Genomic DNA, 21,480 nt, shown 5'->3' with positions numbered 1-21,480 from the left:
CAAAAAAGTGTTGCACGAGCTGCTCTCGTCCCGTCTTTTTTGCTAGTTTGGGCTCGACGTCAGTCGCGTTTCCGTCCTTAAAGGGCTAAGAAAGCTAATAAAAGCCGTTCCTTGAAATGCAATGTGTTTTTGTTTACTATGAATGTCATGTACGTACGATGCGGACCCTTCCCGTCTCTACCTCGGACAAGTGCATGGGAGAACTCCCGCAGAGGCTCGCTACTCGCCGACCAGCAATGGGCCGTCCAGCGGGCCCGTGAAGTGGCCACCAAGTACTCCCTGTCGGAATTTTTCCTCGAAACCACGCGCGTGAACCAGCTGAGCTTGTCAGCTCCGATTGTAAGCTTGGAAACCATTGGAAACTGAGTCGCGCTCTGCCTCCGTTGCACTCCTCTTCCCTTGGACAACACAGGGCAGCAGAGGTGGCCTCCCCGCCCTCCTTCCATTCTGGTCTCCGCCACCCGTACCTCAATCTCAATGAATCATGAGGCATCTCGTGGAGCTATAAAAGTTGAAGAATACCGGCTCGAGGAAGAAGAAGACACGAACTAGGTTTTTTTCTTTCTTTCTTTCTTTTCCATCCGCTTCGATGTCTAGCCCACTGCCACATAGGTCGCCTCGGGTCACGCTAAGAGGGTCGTACACCTTCGACGTGTGCAGCCAGCGTACTATGTGCGCCGCATGCCTCGCCACTGCTCGAGAAAGTGAGGAGGAAAGTTCGCGGAATGTCGGAAGCAAACAGAGAAAGTGGGGTTAGAAACAAAAGCGAAGACATCGTCCGCGCAGTGCGGCGGCGAGGAAATAGGTCTTCAACGATTGCATCGCATGCTCAACTGCCGGCCCCGATTTTTCAGCCGGATTAGCCCAAGTAAAGCTGTCACCCGGGTCCGGTTATGACAACCCGTCATATTTCTTCGGCTCCGCCGTGCGCGGTCTCTTGTTGCGAGTGGAGATATCGTTTAAGCTGAGCGGGGGGGCCAGGTAGGTAGGCAGGTTGGTAGGCCTTGGCCCTCGCCTTGCCCGGGATGGCATTTATATACTGCCAGTGGCCCGAGCGTCCCCAGTCATTAGTCTAGCTATACGCTGTCGCCCTTTCCTGTAGCGACCCGGTGGCGATTGCCCGCCGACTGACTGACCGAGAAGGGGGAGGGACGGCGGGTGGACTGGACGCGCGTTGAAAAGCGTTCGGCGCGCTCTGTAGAAGCGGCGATAGAGGACGACTCTTTTCGATGCCGGGTTCGCTTACCTCTTGCGTTTTTCGAGACCGCATTAATTTCTTTCCGCGGACCGCGAGGGTCTTGCTCTACGTTTCTTTCGGAGGCGTCCCTTAGTTCTGTGCAGTGAAGCGGAAATTGCGTAGCCCAGCATGCACGTGACAGTCGCCACACTAGGGAAGCCAGAGGGACGCTTCGCTGCGAGAGTATACGTTCCAAAATGTATCAGTGCATGTCGTGACTTCTCACAGTGTCCGATGACGATGTGGTCTCCGGTATAAAAGTAAGTAGCCGGTTTAAGTGCACTGTTGCATGAGGAACCTTTCGGTTATTTCGATGCCTAGAACATCTGGTCGCGTCCGCGTTTGACGAGTATATTACGCAAATATGTAACGGATGGTGCCGTCTTTCATTTCTTTTCTTTTTGCCGTTGGGCTGATCTTAGACAAAAGTATTACATTCATTATTTGATTGAGTTTAGAATCGCAGAGCAACACTTACACTCAGAGAAACGCAGTTGCGGGGTGTTCCAAATTAATCATGCCACTTCCCGTGAAGCGTAACCTGCAGGTTGCACGCGAACAGACTGTGCAGCGGCTATCATCATCTTTCCCATACCACCTTCATCTTCCTACCCTATCTCTGTCACTCCTACAAAATTTTCTTCCAGCGTGGAGCAGCAAGCTAGAGTCACATCACTCAACCTGACCTGCACTTTTCTCTAATTAAAATCTCTCTCTCTCTCTCTCTCTCTGCGTTTCTTTAACTAAATCTATGTGTACGAGCGCATGTGCGTTTCGCTTCCTGCAGAATGTGCCACTGAAACCTCTTCCAGTTACTGTTGAGAACACACAGCATGCTGATGTCTACTTCTTAGAATGCCCCAACACTCGGGAAACGAACTCACCATCCCGATGCTCAGGTGTTGTCGCTACTCTGTGCCCCGAATGATAACACTTTTAGTTCGTAAGCCGAGCAGGGTATACACCTTCCATTTTACCAGCTTCTGCATCACGATGCGACATCGACGAGTCTTACTGCGCACTAACGACCGTGTGAAACTGGGCCTCCTAATTTATCGGGTATATCGTTTGTGGTAGGCTCCGTCCTGCACGCAAAAGAAAGAAGAAGAAGAGAAACATTGTCGTTGATATTTCTTGCGGCGACGATCACGACGGCGAAGATAGGAATTCCCTGCGAGAGAAATTGGACCGAACGATCTAACCGTGCACGTGCCCGTTGGCGAGGAGAGTCCGGTTTCTCGCTCCAGTCTCGCAAGGACGACTCGATTAATATCTACAGTACGTGCCGCGACGGGATGCTAATTGGCGGCAAAGGCGCTGGGACATTGGCCACTTTTTCACGAGCCAAAAAGGCCCCGTGTCGTCTGCCTTTGCACTGTCATTGTTACCGCGCCAGGCTTGGAATTGCGGTGCAGTGGTGGTAGTGAAAGTGCGCTCGTATGATTTGCGATGGTCGATACGTTGTCGCTAGAACAATGGACATAAAGACTAGAAATTACTTGCAAGACAAACAATGGTCTAAACAAGAACAAACAAGACCGTTCGCTGTCTTGTATTCTTCTTTATCCCGTACTTAGCACCGTTTCCCGAGTGATGTAACAACCAGCTGCACATATTCGCGGTGTTGCAACTGTAAAGGAAGAACACGGACACAGACAACACGCAAAGCTTCTTCTGGAACATTTGTCTTCGTGGTCTAGATGTATTGTAGAGAAACACAAACAACGCATCAGTGAGACTAACTTTCCTGAATAATTCAACTATTTACTTTTAGAAGAAAAATATTGTTAGCCAGCCGAAAAAAAAAAAACATTTGGCGAGCTTGGTTCACATACGCATCACGCGGAAGTCGTCCATGAAATGCGACTAAACACTTTTTTAACAACGGTTGAAATCGTGTTCTCTGAAACTTTCTTGACAGATGTCGGGCGAAATTCCGCAAGCTAGCTTATTTAGATATAATAAACTCGTGCCATCAAAGATACTTGGTTCATCGTCGTGTCGCTGTGGGAGCTCTAGCGTTCTAACAACTCTGGAAAGGGTGGCTGCAGGAATATTGGGAGCTTACGTGCAGTCACTGCAGCCAGATAATTTTAACTACTTAAATATCGCGTGAGGTTCACCATCTATAGGTTACGTCAAACGAACGTTGCGGAGAGAAGAGCGTTTGCAAAATTTTGTATATAAGCTATGAAGAGAACCACGACGTTCAAGACAACTGTCTAATAAAACGGGAGCGACCGAGGCTTCTCTAAGAATCTTCGCACAAATCAGATGAAGAAGCTTTATATACAACAACACTTAAATCTGATCGAGAAATCGACCCACATGGCATAGAGAGACACACCGCATAATCAAACGCGTTCAAAGTATGCTACCAGAATGCAGCCACGAGTCTCCACCGTCATGCCCCTTTTCCGCGACAAACAAGGGGCACTTCTTTTCGGGGTTCATGTACGAACCCACGGGACAACGAAAGGCTTCCGCGAATGGTTTAAAGTTGCCAAGCGGGACGTTGCAATATTGCTCAGCGGAATAATCGGTTCGAGGCGCGCACAGAATGTGGCAGTAAGTCATGAAAAAAACCTGGTCGCTGCTGTACTCTCCTAGGGTCTCCAACCTGTAGTCGTAGTTCCACGAGTCCCTCGATACGGCGACGTTGTACGACTCGAAAGCCGTCTCCAGACCGGAAATGTGAATGAAATATTCGTAAAACGGGAACCGGCTCGTAATGTTGCAGCGAAATTTCTCCTTGTACTCGGGCAACTCCTCGTTGAACGCGCCAGCCCGCAGCTCTCCGTTCGCATCCAAAGATCTTCCGATAGAGTCGTACATCTTTGACACTTCCTTGGCGTAAAGCGAACCCAGGCCTCCGTACGCCATTGCGAACATTTCTACGTCGTAGTAGACCGGAGGGTTAAGCGCTGCCAGTGCGATGTGGGCTTCGTTGAGGTGGTACTTGTACGCGACGGCGTCGGACCCGTCAGCGAATTGCTTCGTGTATACGTCTGCGTAGAGTGAGTTATTAACAAGTCGTCGCAGCGCAAGCGCGGTTTCAATCAGGTTAGCCGCAAACGGCTTGTCCATGTCAGGAAAGATGCCGTACAGAGCTTCACTGGACTGTCTGTCAAAAAATTCATCGCCAGGCCAGAGTATCGTCTTAAGCGCTCGTACCTTCTTCAGTGTTGAACGCGTTGAATCTTCGTCAATCCAAGGAGCGTCTTCCACATTCAAAGCCCACGTAGTGCGTACATGTTTAAGAAACGTGTCTACAGATTGCCGTCTCCACGAGGGAAACTTCCGCTGGAGGTACCGTCGAACACTAAGCAGTCCCAAAGACGAGCTTGTGTGCGACAGACAATTGTGCTCGGTCGACCACGCCTTGTCCACTGTATCGCGCGCCTTATATTGCGTAACGATGACGCCGAGGTACGTCTCCAGGACAAGCCAGGAGAACACCTCCGAAAGAGTATTTAAACGTCTCGGCTTGAAGACGTTCCCGATATTCACCATTGCCGGCGTCTCGTACACGATAACTGGATCGCTCTCGTCGAATGTCAGTTCGGGTCTGAAGTGGGCATTGATAAAGTCAAGCCACACGCCTCTGGGGAGCCACCGCGTCAGGTCGTCCAAACCAGCAACAACGCATGCCACTTCATCCGACGCACTCGTTACAATGGTACCAGAGGTGGCTGCGCGAAGGGCCGCCACGGTCTCATTCCACTGAAGCCAGCTACTAGGACGTTGTGCATCGAGAAGCGTAACATGCTGGTCCACTAGAAACATGAAGTCCTCTCCATCAAGCAGCGCGCGCCATACACCAAGAACAGGCTTGAGGATGAGGACCCATTGGTTTCTACCGGGATGCACTGTGGCCTGCACGCTCAGTGGTCCCATTCGCCAGTTGATGGCCAGGTCGAGCAGAAGGTCCAACGGGTGCCGGTTCACAGCTTGTGCTTGCGATTGAGCTCGTGGCTGAATCATGCCCATGGATGAGGCCCACGTCTTTAACACATCCAAGTTTGACTGGACGTCTGCAGCGGCATTGATGCAGGATAAGAAAAACTTTCTCGCTTTTCCCGGCGCTGGTCTGTGGGATAGAAGCTCTGCGAAAGCGATCTGTTTAGCAGCCACGGTGAGGTCATCCATCCGCCGGTGGCTTTTTTCCGCTGCCCAAGAGCCGCAGACGAAAGAGTAAAAGTCATCGCAGGGGTGAACCGAAGTGTTCCACGCCATCTTGATGGCAGCGGCGTGACGTAAACAATCTGCGTTGGTGCAGGCCTTGACGCGCACTTTCCCTGACCTTGGCCTTGCGGTGGTTCTCCGAGCGGCGATATATAGTAGGATGCCAATAACCACGATAGCTATCGTGAACAGCGCAAGCAACGATATTGTGCTCATATGTCCATCTCGGTTGTCTAGGCTGCATGGCTCGTGTTCTTCCTGCAACAGAGAGCAAAACGAATGATTACTCTTGACGTTTGCACACAGTCGGGTACGAAGTGATCGCGACAACCTAAACGAGCAGCGTGTGGCCGAAATTGTGACGAGCGATGACGTGTGGTCAAACTGCTTGTCACGTGTGTTTGCTCGAACATGACAAATATACCGAACGGCACTGGATGAAAGTTGTTGGGCTAGTTGGTCCATAATGCTTCGGAAAAAGATATTGAGCAAAAAATAGACAAGCACGAGAGAGTAGGAACAAGATAGAAAGAAAGAAATAAGGAAAGAAAGAAAGAAAGAAAGAAAGAAAGAAAGAAAGAAAGAAAGAAAGAAAGAAAGAAAGAAAGAAAGAAAGAAAGAAACCGGTGAAATATGAGCAACATCATTACATGACAGCAACCATAACTCAAGTCCAGGAAGTACAATAACTCGTTCCGCACACCGCAAACAGCTAGTACGTGAAGAACATTCAGGTTTCTAGGAGAAATATGGTGAAGCAAGGCGCAGAAATATGTTTTTGTTTCAGCGCTGTGTTCATTTACCAGAAATTATTACTGGTCGTCCCCCATCTAATGATTATAGTCGGTTTGCCACTTTGTGAGGAGCAGACCCGCATTTCCAGTCTAGCTAAATGATATCGGCTAGAATTTCGATTGAGAAACCTTGCCACTCTTTCGAGATAGTCGCCTTTCCGCTGTCAGTGATTACTCGTTAGACTTGCAGGCCTGAACACGCCCGCCATAATGGCGCAGTGGCTTTGGTGTTGCCCTTTGATAAGCCCGAGGGCGTGGGATCAAATCCCGGCGGTGGCGGCCGAATTTCGATTAGGGCGAAATGCAAAAACGTCGGTGACCGTGCACTGAGTGCACGGTAAAGAAACCAAGGTGTCAAAATTGATTAGCAGTCAGCCCACAGCGGCCTGCCTCGTAATCATATCATGGTTCTGGCGCGTAAAACCACAGAGTTTAGTCAGTTCGATTAGGGCACGCACATGACATCAAGAAACATGGTAAGTACGCTTTTGATGACCAATTTCGTCATGAAGCAAGTCTTACGTAGCGTTGGAAACCTTTCAGGAACTATTATGCCACATCACTGGCAGCCCAAAAAAAAAGTAGAATACATGTGGACTTCACGGTCAACACAGCACATTTCGTACGTGGCTCATTCTTGTTGCGAAAAAAAAAAATATGCACATATTTGTCCATGCATTTAACACGATCACGAAGTGCCGTGGCAGGAATTGGGTGCCGACGACTTCCATGCCCGTCGATTCGAAATAAGCAACATAATTTGGACACAAGTAACGTTATAATCTGGGAACAATTGAAGCAATGGAACAAACTTTCCCGTCAATAGCTTCAACACTCGCCAGTAATATGAAACGCGCTGTCGGAGGGTGGAGCGTAATTAGTTTGCATTTGTCGACTATACTACGCATCAACAAAAATGGTCTGTCGCTACTCTTTCTCGCATAAAGATTTGTGTCAAGACTGCGAGTCGGCCTAGTTGGAACAGATTCATCTTAAAACTTACTGTGCGCAAACAAACAGGGACGAAGAGTAGAAGAAACACAAGGACGTCCTTGTGTTTCTTCTATTCTTCGTCTCTGTTTGTTTATGCACAATAAGTTTTAAGAAGATTCGTGTGTAGTTTCACCTCGGAAACAGTGTGACACCCCGTGTCCGATGCTTGGCGTTGAGGAGACGCGCCTTCAATTTGCCGGTGTCGAGGAGGCGTGGACCGATCGCGCACAGTATCCTGATGCATGACTCCTGCGGGTAGCTGCTGTTCGCGGGGCAAGCCCTCGTTGGCGAAGTTTTGGCGTGTCGAGGCCTGGGACGAGGAACCCGGTAGACGACCCTCGGAAACAGCGTGACGACACCCGGTGTCCTGTTCTTGACCTTCAGGAGACACACCTCGGCGGTGCCGGTGTTGAAACGCTGCGAAAGGCTCGGACGCGACTTGGACGGGTACGTTTTCGTGTGGCAAGCATTCGTTGGCGAAGCTTCGCCGGGATGACTGTCGACGAACCGAGTCCTTGCTGCGCGCTTTCGGTTTGGGTAGTTTGTCCTTAGAGGAGACCTGAAGGTGCAGGGCCTCGTCGGGCAAGTATTGCTCGCGGGACGCTTGATTGTTTCTCTCTCGATTCCGAGGCTCCTGTTCTGTCGCGACGTCTTGCTTTGGCGGGCTCTGCTGGCAGCAACCAGGAGGAGAACTTCTAGCGGAACGCTGCATGCTTCTCCAGTGTTCCTCTTCTCGCAGTGCTGGAAGAACGGGACGTCGACTTTGAGGACAGGGCGTCACGACGGTAGCGCGCAATCATCGAGCTTCTTCTTCGTATTCTCCCAAAGATATGGCACGTGCCTTGTCTTGTCTTGTTTCCAATAATGGTGCATACCCACTACGGGGGATTCGCCAAGAAGCAGGTGGTTTCCAGCATGTTTAGAATTAAAACAAACCTAAATTTCAATAGTACAGTGCGGGAGTATAGAAATGAGATTTAGATATTAAAACAAATATATCTATTGTTAATAATTTTGAGATGAGATAACTTAAGATAAAAAGTAGTAATGAGTCGCGTACCTACAGTACTAGCAGAAGTTATTATCCTGAATCCCGAAAATTGCCGCTTAGAGATAAAAAAAATTCAAGTGTGCAGGAAAAGGCAGAACTAATTAAAATCTACACGAAACGCTGAATTGAAGAGAAAAGATAGGAATAAGTCTAGCAGGGTAACCAATTGTATTCAGTGAGTCAATTTTGGATTGTAAGCAAAAACAGCGCATGAATGGATGCTCCGAAAGGCAGAATTACACATGGAAATAAATCTAGTCCAAGACTGCGGAGCAGTGTTTGTAATATTCATTTCTTATTGCAGAGAAACGGTCTGCGGGACATCAAGAAATGATCTATTATTTCTGCCTCACCCCATAATGAGCATGTCGCAGATCAGTTCTGTCCTCCAACCGTCCTCCAACCGAATGTAGCACTCAGAAAACCATATGGCTTTCTCGGAAATGAAATCTTTGCAGTTGAAAAAAAAATCGTAATGCTCACGGTTTCTTTTCCCCCCTTTCATATTCAGAATGTCCATAGTTCTGAGGGAAACATGTAACCTGCTTACATCGAAATTCGGCGTTGGTGTGCGACAAATCATATTGACCGCAAAAAAGACGGGGACATAGGAAGAAAACACATAAACAGCACAGGCGGTAACTTTCAACTGTTTTATTCATAGCAGCCAGTGGGCATATATAGGCATATATACGTCCCCGTCTTTTTTGCGGTCAATATGATTTGCAGTAAATACCAACTAGGCCAAACTGAAGTTCTTCTGGTGTGCGACAGCGCAGCCTCGTAATATATGATAATGACGACGTCCTTAAAGACATTGGCACACACTCATTCAGGGTGATTTGACCAAGGGTCGGGCAGATTTTGGATATGTGTTAACGGAATAAACTTACATATCAGTAATTCTGGCGAAAAAGTTCAAGCGAGTGACCTACAAGACGATTCAGTAAACAGTAATTCTAATAAAACTAAGAAAATGAAAGAAAATATGTGTATATATATATAAATGAGACAATGAGGGAAGAATGCAGCGATTAACACTACTAACAATGAATTTATTCATGACGATGCATGCATTCCTGTGTGAGTGTCCAAGTCCAGAAGCCCTGAGAGACTGCAGTATCGGAGAGAAATATATATTTCACGTCTTAGTGATTATCGGACCTCTCTTCCGCTACAAAACTCAGGCAAAAAGCACTCAAGGTGCTCAAGATCTCTCGAATACAATATTTTCTACTGCGCGGAAATTTATCCCAAGTTTGCATGTTATCTTATCCCACGTTTGCATGTTTGCAGCTGTTATGAAAGCTGACACAGGAAGGATCGAGATAATAGGACTACTAAGGGCCACTTTCGTCAAGCTGTCTGCTATTTCATTCATAACTAGTCCTTTTGTGACCGGGTACCTATGCCAATCTAATCAGTGTGAATTAACTTTGAGGGTATTAGACAATGAAATGTACGTGAAATATGTGAACCACTATTTGCAGTGAGAGCTGGACATAAAGATATAAAGAATCCGTTACTATAACAACTTCCGAGATTGATGAGGCCACTTTTCGTAGGACCAATATAACCACCAGGCTCTTCTTCTGGTGTTCTTATAACCAAGCACATGTGCTTGCCCACTGTATAAGGGGAATCGGCCAAGAAGCAGGTTTCAATATTCACTTAGCTACTTATATAAAAAACTAATTAAAACTTGGAATACTATATGGAATATGTCCGCATAGTTACTAGTGAGACCAAAAAGAAATGTATGCACTAAGAGAATCTATAGATATTTAGACATTCTTGCGAAACATATTTTAAGAAAAAAAAATGAAGCTCGTCTCGAAGCAGTGTTCTTCTTCTTGTCGGCCTTTACTCCTTACGAGAGATTGGCCAAAGAGCATAAGTATGGGAGAAAAAAAGAACAAATTAAAATCAGAAATAAATTTAAAATGAGGAATAGCTGAAGTCCCTATGAATTCAAGATAAAGCCTTTCTTATCAGCCCCTTGCTAAAACTGATTTTCTTTCTCGTCACCGAGTTTTATTATTTCTCAAAAGTACTCAGTATATAATTTGCTGTTTATTAAGATCATCGCGTATTCTCGTCATTGTTTACAAGTGCCTGCACGATACGTTGAGTTGTCCATTTCAATAACCCAGCTCCTCACGTAAGGCGCAGTCCCCAAGTCCTATCTAAAAGTAAGCTTTTTCGTTCATTCAAAAGCACTTCTTCCTTTTACTCTCAGTCGCAATATCTTTCTCTTGCTATTCATTAAAAGTGCATGCTGCTCTTTTTCCACCTCTCAGCGTCGCGCTCGTTCTACTCCTGAGCCCCACGCAGAAACGTCTCCAGTCCTTTTCACGGATTTCTACATGAGCCGGCAACCTCCTGTCCCATTAGTCGTGCTTCTCGTACATATTACTTCGCGTGAGAGAGAGAGAAAGAAAGAAAGAAAGAAAGAGAGAGAGAGAGCGAGAGAGAGGGGGGGATTGACGTTTATTAAGAGCTTCTCATTAACTGAAGAGTTGTACTTACACCTTCGGCGAACTGCCACCCGAGCTACTCAAAGTTAATATTTCTTTTTTGGTTGTCAAGATGTTCTCATTAACTGAAGAGTTGTACTTACACCTTCGGCGAGCTGCCACTCGAGCTACTCAAAGTTAACTTCTCTTTTTTTTTTTGGTTATCGTTAGTCATCTCGCCGCACGTTCTGTCCAACAGAAATTTCCGCTACATAATTTCGAAGAGTGGTCTCTGCGCTTCGCTGAAAATTAAAATCGGCCTCCGTTCTCCGCGCCAGAAAGCGAGCTGTACGGTATCACCTATCATGTGCTTCACCAGGGGCGAGCCCTGCGGTGTAACCGCCACAGACGTCAATGTTTACGTTTTCAACTTTCGTCCAAGGAAGGAGGGTTGAACGATCTTTAATCAAAGTGCCCGGGGCGCGCGGTCAAGTCAACACCGCTTCGAGATTATAGCGCAGGAGAATGGAACGCCGTGCGGTGCAAATAATAAAAAAAAAATATACGAACACAAGGTTGGGGCGGAAATGGAATGTGCAGTCCGCTTCCATTGTTTCTACGGAGCTCCGCTAATGGTTCCGGCCGTGCTCGGATCGCTCTTCACTGCGATGGAAGGAAATGCAAGGAAAGGGAAAAAAAATTTATCGGCGTAATTTCTTTATACAGGGATCTGCAGCGCGGGGGCCGGCTGTGTTTTGATTTCTCCACAGAAATGGCGCAAGAGCGTCGGTTATATGCTAATCGAGCTCTGCTCCCTGAATAACAACGGTGGCAAATGGGGCGACCTAAGCAAGAAAGGGAGGTGGGTGGGTGGGGGGAGGCGATCTTTTGGAGAGAAAGATTAACGGCGCCAAGGACGTGAAATGAGTTTAGAAAAGAGCCGTTTGGCGATTTTGTGCATGCGAACACGTCGAGTCTGCAGTTGTTGAGTTTCGCTGCGCCTTTGCTTCGGCGTTCTCAATCAGAACGCTGACCCGCCTCAGTAGTGTGTAGGCCTAGGGCGTTCATACAAGTAGACATAATTTAGACCGCAGTTTCGATGACAATGCTCTACGGTAGGACGAAGTGCGACGCGGTGATGTATGCACGAATTCCGTCCTGGAAAATTCCTCGGATGGGGGGAGTGGCGATCTAACCCTGATACAAGTGTTAATGATGATGAAGATGACGATAAGGAGGAAGAGAATTTGAATTTACGTTGGAAAGGAAAATTATGTTTACACAGCGCGAACGTGTGCTGCATTGGGAAGCACAAGAACTGCCGAGAATAAAGTTGAATATGAGGAGAGAAGTTACTCCTGCAAAACGAGCGGCCGGCCGTCGGAGAGTTACATGAAAGCGCCTATCATGTCCACAGGCCACTCGGAATCACACGCCTCGAAGGCAGTTATGCCTATCTTTCAGATAATTCGTGGAACGAAAGTCATAGTGTGCTAGACCCTAAACAAAATCAGGCGCCCGCTTCAACGGCTATATTTTCAGTGTCAGCCGCAGTCGGCTATCCTTGGAATAACAAGCATTATCTGTGTTGTGAAATGTGTCAAGGTTAATAGGAAGAACGACGGTGCCAGTCAAACTATACTTAGACGCCACACTGCAAAATCTGTTCGCCATTATATAGGCGGACGCCTTAGTTAATAATTTGTCCAATATCATGATTCACAGGACTGTGCTCTAACGAACAACTTATGGCTGCGTTTATGACTGCGCCGCGAATGACGTTGTCACGTTTTATCGTATTTTCCAACACGCAGATGTACCCGCTTCACCTAACATGCCTAGAGTTCGAAAAGACGCTTTTATTGCCGGCCAGGAGGAGATTTAGAGCCGACGAATATAAACCCCACGATCACCTCGTGGCTACCGCCTTTCTTCAACTTGCTCCCGGGGATAACCTTGAGGGTCTCAACAGCACGTCGCCCCCCAGGAAGGAGGCCAGGAAGGACAAGCCTTGTAACGGCACCAGTCACGACCGACCGCATTATGACGCTGCCCGTAATATGCTCTCCAGCACGTTCGCCATCTGTTGTCCGGTGGCATATGCTAAGGAACTCGGCGAGCACGGGCACTGGTTCGGCAGGAAGCGCCCCGTGCTCGTACACGAGACTACTGCCCCGGAAGGCTCAAATTACACGGGCGGGACGGATGCTCGCACGCTCATCCGTCGTTCACGTACGGGGCGGCTCCGTCGGCACGACGTGATCTCGTTTCCGCAGCTCCCGCGGCGCGTATATGCGCGTACCTGGTGTGCGCGAGGCACGATTCGCGTACTATACACGGGCACACGGTTTGTGAGCGGTCGCACGCGGAGAGCTTTTCAATTAGCGAGCTGCCGCCGGTCTGATCCGTGCCACGGGACGACGCGCAAGCTGCGGTCGTGCTCCTACACCGCGTAGGGTCGCCGCGTTCTACGTGCGGTCATAAACACACCGCATGAACACGGCTTTGAATGCCAATTATTGCCCGGCGCTCCGTGCGCGGTGTTAAAGAAGTCCAGCGGGGATTTGTGTCTGGATGCGACTGCGCGCCTTCGGTATAACGGTGCTACTTCGAAGTAGACGGGCATGATTGCGGATTTGCATGTATTAGGGAATGAGATCAAAGAAAAGTCGAAGGAGCTGGTCAAAAACCTCACCTGGCCAGACCAGGCCGTCAAGGAGGAGGTCTGGCTCAAGATGGACCACATGACCCGCATTGTGCCGCCGCCGCCCGAGTTCTTTCGCGAAAAGAGCGAGCAGCACCTGTACGCCTCGTTCACCGACGCGATCGCTAAGAATTTCGTGGCGAACTTGGTCAGCACTTCGGTGGTTCGCCGCATGCTGCGAAACGACTCACGCTTCGCAGATACCTACAGCGTGCGCTTCTTTCCACGCTACGGGCTCAGCAGGTACCTGTACCTTCCGAACAGGTTGCAGATCGCAGTGGCCAGCCTGTACCCGCCGTTGTTCTACGTGGGGGCTTCCATAGCGATTATGTACGGCGCGTGGGGCTCGCTCGCAGCACGGGAGATAATGAAGGTGCTTGACGCAAAGGGAATTGGCGTTGCGCACAACGGCAGCGAGGTTAAGTGGATGACGGGTGCCTCCTCGTCGCGGTCCGCTGCCGGGTACGTTGAGAAGACTAGCTGCAAGCTTGGCACCACAACGGGCCCCACCGATGGGGAGCCCGTGGCCCTGATTCCGGCCGTTGCCGCTCTCGAGGTGTCTTACGCCGCCTTTAAAGACTTTAGACTTTAAAGACTAAAGACTAAAGACTTTAAAGGCCAACGACTTTCGCGATCTGGTGGACTTCAGGATCCCACACTTGGAAGAGTACAACGACGAGCAGGTACTATTTCTCACCTTCTGCTACGTACAGTGCGCCAAGAAACCACCCAAGAAGGGAGCTAGACGAGTGCAACGTGCCGGCTAGAAACTTCCCACATTTTGCAGAGGCGTTCAATTGTAAGCCGCACACCCCGATGAATCCGGCCGGTAGGTGCACATTATTTGACGTAGCTAGAAAATCATCATAACAAACGTATTCGTTGATTTGCATGATCTTTATCGCTTTCCTTCTGTCCTCGTTTTAGCTGTTGGACGACATCGATTCCGCAGTTGCCAAGCAGTCGCTACAGGCTCGCATTTTGTCAACATTATTGTTTATTCTTCTTATTGCTTTGGACATGGCATGTTCCATATTATATGTTGGCCTTTGTTTACTTTACGGCTGTACCGTTACATCTTAATCTATGTTGAACTTTAAAAAATTGTGTGTGTGTGCGCGTGCGTGCGTGTGTGTGTGAGAGAGAGAGGAAACCAACACTGAAACTAGAAAACCTATGTGAAAAATAATTCTAAATCAGAATACTGTCATACGAGTAAGTAGTCCGTTATTTTTCATGCCGTGCGCGCCACTTAGCGCACGGCATTCATTGGCGAAAGGCGTGAGTGCAGGCTTTTTGTTATCGTGCAAGTTCAAGCTGCGGCATCCGATGCGCTGTGCCTCGTCGCGACGATAAATGTGAAGAAACGTTGTGCTATGTTCGTTAGATTCAACGAACACAGGCTCTGAGTGTCCGACGTGCAGCAAAATTAGTAAGTCGGATGTTTACTATATGATAACGTTGGTAGATACCGTGTCTGATGCCCGTTGGATATGAATACATGGTGTCACACGGAATTGCGAATAATCTTGTGAAAAAGTTTCACATATGTTCCTATACCTTACAAATGTGTGCTGGCCATAGTACCTTTCATCCATTTAAACATGTTTGGTTTATCCAGTTATATAGGTTGCAATTATTCTAGACGAATAAAAGTGAAGTTGCTTTCGAAATCTCTGGGGCTATTTCATTTATTTCCATCTTGTTTGCTCACCTTCCAAAGGAACCTATTGGAGCAACCTAATTATGATCACATTAGGATATATACGCCACTCCTATAGTTTATTGACATGCTGGCGCTTCATCTGAGGCGAGTCGGAACCTCGCCTCAGCCTCAAACGAAAATAACTGCTGGCATAGCGGTCGAAACTCCGAACGCTAAAGAAATTCAAACATTCGCGCCTAGCGGCACAAGATCTTGACGTCACCGTAATTTCCGCTTGTGACGTCACTTTCTTTCTTTTTTTTTGCTTGCTGTTAGTTGTTCCCGGATACGCGTAGATGGCGACGGTTGCAACGAGCCGCCATTTCCTTGACGTGTGGGCTTCTATGAGAGCTTCGCGCAGAGCAGTGTCACGACAAGCTAACAGCACCCCCCCCCCCCCCCCCGGGACCAAGTTGCACCGATAGGAGGACCACCACTTGCGTGAAGAAGACGCGTACTTTCAACAAGCACTTTTGTCGAAGCGGGAATTTAGTGCGGCGCACCACGTCTGGAACCGTCTCTGGTTCCGATGGTATACGTCACCAGCGCGTCGCCGAGCGCGCATATGTGGCGGTCCCCGAGTGAGCGTTTCCCCAAGAGTCGGTGAGTTAATTCGGGCTTGGCGCTACGAGCAAGGGAGAAATTAACGAACCACTTTCACTTAAATAACTGTCGAGGTTGGTTTCTGCCGCCAATCTTCTTTTTTTGTTCCTTCGGAGTAACGGAAATCCGGAAAACAAGCGTGAAGATGTCGAGTTACGGGTAATTGAGTGGTACGTAACTAAAAAAACAAAAAACAAAAACAAACGAGCAAAAAAGAAAACGCTGGCTCTGCTCCGGTTGACATCGACGTAAAGCAAAAGCATTATTGGTGCGATTGGCTCATGAACCATGTGTGTGCGTATGTGAAGTGCTTTTCGAGTTCAAAATATTAGCACGCGTATTAAACGGCAGCATGTCATACGAAGAAACGATCTTATTTGCAGTGAATTACAGACAGGCTGCATATCATAACCACATATTTACATGCAGTACTTCCTATATACGGGGTGTTTCATGTAACTTGAACAAGGATTTTAAGAAAGTGGTTAACCGCAGCTGAATGAAACCAACGACAAAAAGGTTTGCCGTCATGTTCCTTAGAGTATTCTTTATTCTCCGCGTAATTAGTTGAGATCAATTATACAAGATGTTCAATATTCATTTCACGGCCATGTGCGTTTCGTTACGTTGTAGAGGGGATTCAGAAACGACCAACCCATTTCATTTTTTTTTTGGTGGCAATGTACATGATGCGCGGTGATTTTTCTTTTTTTTTTTCGGCTTTCAAAGAAAGCCCGCCTTCGCTGAGACGCTGCATGAATAACACGCAGACGCCATCGCTCCGTGTAACGCAACTTTCAAAAAAAATAAACAAACGAGAAAAAAAAAAGAAGCAGACTCTGCTCCGCTTGACATCAACGCAAAGCAAAAGCATTATTGGTGCGATTGGCTCATGAACCATGTGTGTGCGTATGTGAAGTCTTATACGATTAAGAGGCGCACTTTAATGGCCGAACTCCGGATTAATTTAGACCACCAGGGATTCTTTAATGTGCACCCAAGCCATCGCCATCTCATAAAACGCTCGTAACTATGAGTCTTTCGCCTTATCTTCCTTCGCCGGTCGCAGCCATGCAGGCTGAGCGACCGGCGAAGGAAGATAAGGCGAAGAGACGGCGAACGCGACTTCACCGCCACCTTCGTTAGGTTTGTGACTTAATAGTTACGCCGTCCACAGCCAGGGGAGGAACTGGCGCTGATCGTGTGAGGATCATTGTGACGATCATTGCGTGACGTTAGTTGTGACGCGATCTGACACGACCAATGGGCGGCATACAAAGTTTGTGCTTCCTGCTTGTGGCGCGACGAGAAACGCAAGAAATTCTAATGGGCGGCCATCTACATGCCGTTGCAGCCAAAAGGCAAGTGCTTGGCATTTTGATCGTTGTTTTCGTACGTGAAGTTCTCTTGTGCAGCCTGCGCATCGCTTTCAGATAGGTGTTCTCAGGTGCATTTTAAGTAAACGTTTCTTTTAAAAGATGTTTTTCATCTGTGTATTAGCAGCTGTCGAACACTGCTAACCTGTTGTGAATTTTCACAATTTTGATTGCGGCCCACGTATTGTAATGAAGGTTAGTTAATCTTCGTAGGAACCGTAACAAGCGCCGTTATTTCAATTCGTAAATAGCTATATACGCGAGGACTTGAAGTTGGCCATTTCAACGGCACGACAACAAGGTGTTCCACGGTCATCTGGGAGGCCGCGCTTTGGCACTTGCGTCGTGCAGGCGGGTGCCTCAGCGCGTGTGTCACTAATAAAATTACGAATATAATTGTGACATTTTTCGTGTCAAACCCATTATACTATTATGAGGCACGCCGTAGTGGAGGATTCCGGTTTCATTTTGACCACGTGGGGTTATTTAACGTCCACGCAATTCGCGGAGCGCGCCTATCGGGATCGGTGAAGTCTGGCCACTTCTCGGCAAGCTTATAGTTACGAGCGTTTTATGAGATGGCGATGGCTTGACTGCACATTAAAGAGTCCCTGGTGGTCTAAATTAATCCGGAGTCTGCCCATTCAGGTGCGCCTCTTAATCGTATCGAGGTTTTTGCACAGTTGTTACGATCGACCTGTCAAGTGTGAGAGACATTCAGGCGTACGTTCCCATGGCGAGATGATTTGCCTCGTCCCAGAAAAGGCTGTTACAATAAGGCCTGGACATCGACCTGCCATTTGTGAGAAGCGTTCAAGCGGCCGTCTCATGTCGACATAATTGCCCTCTTCCCCGAAAAGCGTCACACCTTTATTCCTTGAACAGACACAAAGAAAAGGGCGAAGGGAAGAAAATCTTAAGGGCAGGAGCTCGTCGACGGCAGAAGCTGACGAAAGCACTAATACTTCCACAGGCTACCCGAGAAGACGTCGACGACCACAGGACCGCAAGGGATCATTTAAAGCCGCCTTGTGCCCCTTGGTAATCAGAAGCGTTAGAGACTCGGATAAGGTTTGCAACCATGTAGCAATAAAGTGAATACATTAGTTCTTACTTTTTTTTTCATCATCACGATGCCCGGCTTCGTCATCGTTTCCTGCTTCTTGCGGTGATGACCCACTTCACCCGGTCGACATCGTATCACTACTAACCACGAGGTCGCGAGATCGAATCCCGGCCACGGCGGCAGCATTTAGATGGGGGCGAAATGCGAAAACATCCGTGTGCTTGGATTTAAGAGCACGTTAAAGAACCCCCTGATGGTCCAAATTATTCTGGAGTCTCCCACTACGGCGCGCCTCGATCAAATCGCGGTTTTGGCACGTAAAACGGCATGATCTAGGTTTTGGGACGTGAATCTCCAGAATTTTCTTAAATATAAGGGCGAGATAGAAACGACGAAGAAAAACGGATCGTGTATCTCGCTTCTCGACCACCGGGGTGTGCCACTAAATAAAACTTTTTTTTTTCTACGAGATCGCTCGTGCGCATCTAGTGCTATTTACTCTAACCGATAAGAAACGCAATAGCCCAAGACTTATTTTGCATTATTGCTGCGCCATCTATCGGTTGACTGCTTCGCGGTGTCGGCGAAATCACAACTTTTTTGATTAACGAACCTTACGCACCTTACGTTACGCCTTAGACCGGGAGCTATTTTTTCTTTCTTTTATCATTTAGAGCTGAGGACGTAGACGATTTCACTTGATCGAGAGCCTTAGATTACGCGCTTGAATCGCAGTCGATTGTGAAAAAACGGGAAGGTTACGTCAGATTACGAAAGCGAATTGCGAGCTTGCTTACGTTTGTCACGGCTTCGTGATGCTCCCATGAGGCGTATTAATATGTCACGCCTCAAAGAAAATTACGGAATGTCCAGAATACCGACCCTGCTTCGGCCAAACATCTTGCAGCTGTTCTACGTGTTATGAAGCCACTGTCCAGCGCTGAATTTTCATTTCAGCAGCGCACGTAATTAATTGGCTGTCCTTGCGAATACGCTGCCTGCCAGCTCCATTTCGTGACAGCTACGGACCAACCCCATTATCTAAGCTATGCATTATGTTTGCTATTCCCGAGATCTACACTGATCTTTATAACTGAATAAATTAAAATATAGGAGTAACAAAAAGACACGTTGTGTTTCGGTAGAGCGTCGCGAGATCTCGCCACGAACGTTGCTATACTGCTCTACACGTCATCAGTAACCCAGTGTTCCGTGAAGGGCAGTGAAATTAACGCAATGATTTATATACGGACGGGTCTCGATTTCAGGTACCTCATCCCCCGGCGTACGGTGCGCTCACTCCGTATGAACCTGCCCTGATCGAGCGCATGGCGCGCATGGCACGACCTCCAGTTGCTTTCTTTCTTTTTTTTTTTTTTGCCGGTTGCACCGCCGACTACCGGAATTAATTATCGTCCATCAGGCGCATCGCCAGTGATCGCGGCGTACGGCATCGGCTCAGCCTCTCATGTTAGTGCAGGCGTCGCGCCGTCAGCCCTCTTGTCATTTTTTTTTTTTTTTTTTGCGCAAGGCGCAACCCACCTGTGGCAATCCGACGCAGGCGTACGTCACACGTAGGCATGTGTATTTTCCTTTTGTGTGTATGCGCGATTACGTGCATGCGTCTTTCTGTGCGTTCATGTGCGTTTATGTGCGTGTGTCTTCATGTGCGTTTATGTGCGCGTGTGTTTATGTGCGTTCATGCGCGTTTATGTGCACATGTACACATGCGCACGTGCTCGTGTGCGCACGCGTATTTTGATATTGCACCACGTACGGACTCGCAGCTTTTGCCCATATTATGTTTGTAACACATGTTGCGCCTAAAGAGACGGCAATATTCACGGCAGAGATCATAGCAGAGTGATACCTAGAATTTGTAATGAAGAAGCACGTACATATAGTCCAGTTCGCGACGGAATCCCGTCTGCCGTAGAAGAAACCATCGAACTCGAAGTAAAACACGCACTTCCTAAAATAAAACAAGGGCATCCACGCTGACGCTTCGAAATCATTCGGAACAAAGGACACAAACGGTATCCGAACTTATAATTCATATGTGATCTTGATTCCCTAGTGCATGTTTTATGTCAATTTAAGCGCGAACAACCGCGCTCATGGCGTCTGTTTTTTCGCGTACTTGGGTCCTCATCTTCCCTGCGCTGCTGCCGTAGCCATTAAAGCTGTTGTTTCGGGGACTAAAAAGCCTCACTGTGTCAGTACACGATGTTAAATTGTCCCGAAGCAACACAGTGGGTCATTACTTATGCATGAGGGGCGCCATAGTTGGAGCACTTTGAGTTAGATTTGACTACGGAGTTCTTTAAGGTGTCCCCATCTAAATGCAGCGCATTAGCTGTAGGTCATACCCGTGGCCATTATAATTTATCTGCTCGAAACATGCAGCACAGAAAAGGACACGAAACACCTATAATGTTCTCGTGCTACTTACAGCATACAAAGCTATCTATATACATGACCCGTGCATAATTTCTAGACACTGTTATGCATAAAGAAAATACCGTATCACCTGGAGGAGAAGTGCCAGCTAAATAATCGAAGACACAATTACACGTCGCACAATTACCCAGAGGCGTAATTCAAACAAGGCGCATGCGTCGTCGCTATCTTTCTTTTATGGCCGACAAAGCAAGCGCAAGCTTGCAACAAGATGGTTTCATATATGAATGCGTAGATACGGAGAAATTGTTTTTCTTGTCAACCACTGCACCGAATTTCATAAAAAATTTGATTAGGTTAGAGCGCATTTTTGATTAAGGTGGTTAAACATTTTCCGAAACTTGCTGGAAATTGAAAAAGAAATTTAGGAACTGAAACTATGAAGTTTACAACTCTAGAAATCACCAATAAAACCTGATAACACAGTTATGTCAACTGCACCTAATAAAAGTTCGCAGTTCCGCCCGAAAGGCAAAGCACCGATTGCGACAGCAAATCAGTAGATAGCTGCAAGAAGTAAAGATAGTGGTATTATTGGCCGCATAAACTTGTAAACATTCGCCTACTAACTAAATGAACAATGATAGAATATGTAAACGTGACTCAACGAGGAAGTAGAAAGAAACAGACACACGGGCACAGCGCCGTCTTTCTCTGTCTGCTTGTTTCTACGTCCTTGTTCAGTCGCGCTTACACATTCTATCTTGGATTCAAACCAACTAGCCCGTCAACGTGTTTTAGCTAATTTAACCAGCACGGTGTCACGCGCGCAATGGTAAACACCAACACATCTCGCTCGATGACAGCGGAAACTGTCTGCGACAACGCTGGAGTTGGGAATCGTGGGTGC

General features: G+C 47.7%; 1 protein-coding gene across 2 annotated transcripts; it reads right to left on the bottom strand.

The window, feature by feature from the left end:
• Positions 1-2,996: 2,996 nt before the first annotated feature.
• On the bottom strand, positions 2,997-14,502 carry LOC135906411 (neprilysin-2-like). 2 transcript variants are annotated; one of them, XM_065437795.2, is made up of 3 exons: positions 14,118-14,502; positions 7,343-7,950; positions 2,997-5,680 (listed from the first exon to the last, which is right to left on the bottom strand). In XM_065437795.2, the coding sequence occupies exons 1-3, from the start codon at positions 14,311-14,313 to the stop codon at positions 3,602-3,604; spliced, it is 2,883 nt and encodes a 960-aa protein (XP_065293867.2). In that variant the 5' UTR covers positions 14,314-14,502; the 3' UTR covers positions 2,997-3,601. The 2 variants fall into 2 exon arrangements, with proteins under 2 accessions (XP_065293867.2, XP_070394986.1); XM_070538885.1 differs by lacking the exon at positions 7,343-7,950 and having other exon boundaries at positions 2,998-5,680; positions 13,412-14,153.
• Between the last annotated feature and the right edge of the window lie 6,978 nt (positions 14,503-21,480).

The sequence above is a fragment of the Dermacentor albipictus genome, chromosome 5, assembly GCF_038994185.2.
Source record: "Dermacentor albipictus isolate Rhodes 1998 colony chromosome 5, USDA_Dalb.pri_finalv2, whole genome shotgun sequence".
Lineage (NCBI taxonomy): Eukaryota > Metazoa > Arthropoda > Arachnida > Ixodida > Ixodidae > Dermacentor > Dermacentor albipictus.
The sequence above is the reverse complement of the archived record's forward strand: the minus strand, read 5'-3'. Positions and strand labels throughout refer to the sequence as shown.